Genomic DNA, 2,500 nt, shown 5'->3' with positions numbered 1-2,500 from the left:
AGGCAACGTGGTGCTGGAGTACCTTTCCTGGCCACGATATAATTGTTAGATGTAAATTTCCACCTCATAACTTACTCCAGACATCATTAGCCCTTCAGTTCCATCCAGGATCGCTGGTCAAAACCCGGGACGTTCAGATCACATTTGATCACATCCAGAACTTGGATCCCTGCCCGCTTTTACTCGATCAGTTGAATCAGTTCAGACCTTCGAGGCAGGTTGATTTTCCAAATTTATTTTTTGGGGTGTGGGGGGGGGTGTGTGGAAAGAAAGGTAATTTGGCTTGAGGACCTCTGACCGTACAACTGGACCTCCTGATTTGATTTTCAGAAATGTAGTGGCTGGAGATTTGAATCCAATGGCCAAACTGAAGAAGCCGCTTTTTGGGGTCCGTTGCCCCTTACCTTTAGGGTTCAGCCATGCTGTCATTTGTGGGGTCCTTTGGGTGGTTTTCTTGCAGATGTTTCATGAGCTAACTAGGCAACATCATCAGTGCTAGAACAGAAGGGGTTTGCAGAGATGAGGAGGAGGAGGAGGAGGAGGGGGGGGCTGTGGGGACCTTGGTACTCTCTGATTTTGGTTGCTTGCTTGAAGACATTTCACAACCCAACTAGGGAGCATCACCAGTGCTAGAAGGGATTTGCCTTTACTTGTATGTACTACTGGCTTTCTCTCTCAGAGTTGGGGAGAGTGTTCTTGGTGTTTCCTTGATTAAGTTGTTTACTGTTAGCTTGTGTGTCTGCATTGGTCACTAGAGCAACAGTCAAGATTAACACCAACATTAACACTAGACCAACAGTCAAGATTAACACTAGACCAACAATCAAGATTTAACACCAAGATTAACCCTAAACCAACACTCAAGATTAATTCCAAGATTAACATAGACCAACACTCAAGATTAACACCAAGATTAACACTACACCAACACTCAAGATTAACACCAACATTAACACTAGACCAACAGTCAAGATTAACACTAGACCAACAATCAAGATTTAACACCAAGATTAACCCTAAACCAACACTCAAGATTAATTCCAAGATTAACATAGACCAACACTCAAGATTAACACCAAGATTAACACTACACCAACACTCAAGATTAACACCAAGATTAACACTAGACCGACAGCCAAGATTAACACTAGACCAAGGCTCAAGATTAACGCAAAGATTAACACTAGACCAACACTCAAGATTAATACCAAGATTAACAATAGACCAACACTCAAGATTTAACACCAAGATTAACACTAGACCAACACTCAAGATTAACCCTAGACCAACACTCAAGATTAACACCAAGATTAACATAGACCAACACTCAAGAATCACATTAGACCAACAGTCAAGATTAAAACCAAGATTAAAACTAGACCAACAATCAAGGTACTAACTAGATAAACAATCAAAATCACCAAGAACTTTCCCACCAACACTGACAGAGCAAGCAAACCCCACTCCCTTCTAGTACTGATCATATTACCTACTTGGGTCATGAAACGTCTGCAAGAAAAAAACCCAGCTCAGAGAGCACCAAGGACCCTTTATTTCAACCCTGAGCTACAAATATTCTCTCCTATTGAAATCTGGTCCTTTCTTCCTCATTCCCGATCTTCCCCTGTGTTTTTATATGCAAGGATCACATGGATTGTACTTCTGGTAGTAAGCATTAAATGAATGTATTATGTGCCTGCAATTAAAGCCAGCATAGAAATAGCATTAAAAACAGCAGTAATATTGTAACATACTAATCGATTATAAGATCACAATATAAAATAAAGCATCGCTAGATTAAGAGGCTCACAATATCATGCTATTATTATTGATAAGTTTCTGAAGGCCCAAGGAATATAATCCCTTTAGCTTTGTGTAAGAATAATTCTGGATAAGTTAACCTCAAAAAAAAATCAAAGGTTGAGAAACGACATAGTGAAATCTTTACAAATCCAAGGAATAAGATTTTTCTCCCAAATGCATAAAGAGGTGCAGATAGTCCTCATGTTACAACCGTAATTAAATCCTACAAATTGCCGTGAGGGTCGCAAAGCATGACTGGACCCAATTTTATGACTTTTTTTTTGCAGCAGTTAGGAAGCAAACACCAAAGCTCATAAAGCAAACAGGATAGTCCTTAAGTGAACACTACGGTTGTTAAGCAAAGCCATTGTTCGCCGTGAAGTGTTCTTTTTTTTTTGCGAGAAATTGGAAACGATGGCTGATTTCTACCCAAAATGGCCGTGCCCTTTAATAAATTCATCTTCACCCAGCACTGTGTTTTTGTCTGGAATTTCAGTGAGGCAACTTGAAATCCCAAAGATGTGTGCAGCCTCCAGGTTGGGTTGATGAGTGATATTTTATGGAACTAGGGGTATAGTTGTGAGTGCTGCAATTAAGGGAAGAAGGAGGGAGGGAAGAGAGAATGGGGAAGGATGGAGGAAGACAGAGGGAGGGAGGGAGGGAGGGAGGGAGGGAGGGAGGAAGGAAGGAAGGAAGG

At 41.0% G+C, this 2,500-nt stretch overlaps 1 protein-coding gene across 1 annotated transcript in view; it reads left to right on the top strand.

Moving 5' to 3' along the window:
• LOC308679426 (serum amyloid P-component-like) overlaps positions 1-503 on the top strand; it is a 10,461-nt gene extending 9,958 nt beyond the window's left edge. The window contains exon 2 of the mRNA XM_081347036.1: positions 1-503. This exon is cut by the window's left edge and continues 532 nt beyond it. Within this exon, the coding sequence (XP_081203162.1) occupies positions 1-49 (49 nt within the window). The 3' untranslated portion in view covers positions 50-503.
• The last annotated feature ends 1,997 nt before the right edge of the window (positions 504-2,500 follow it).

This window comes from Vipera berus (assembly GCF_964194415.1).
Source record: "Vipera berus genome assembly, contig: HAP1_SCAFFOLD_536, whole genome shotgun sequence".
Taxonomy (NCBI): Eukaryota; Metazoa; Chordata; class Lepidosauria; order Squamata; family Viperidae; genus Vipera; species Vipera berus.
This window is presented reverse-complemented; position numbering and strand designations above follow the sequence as displayed.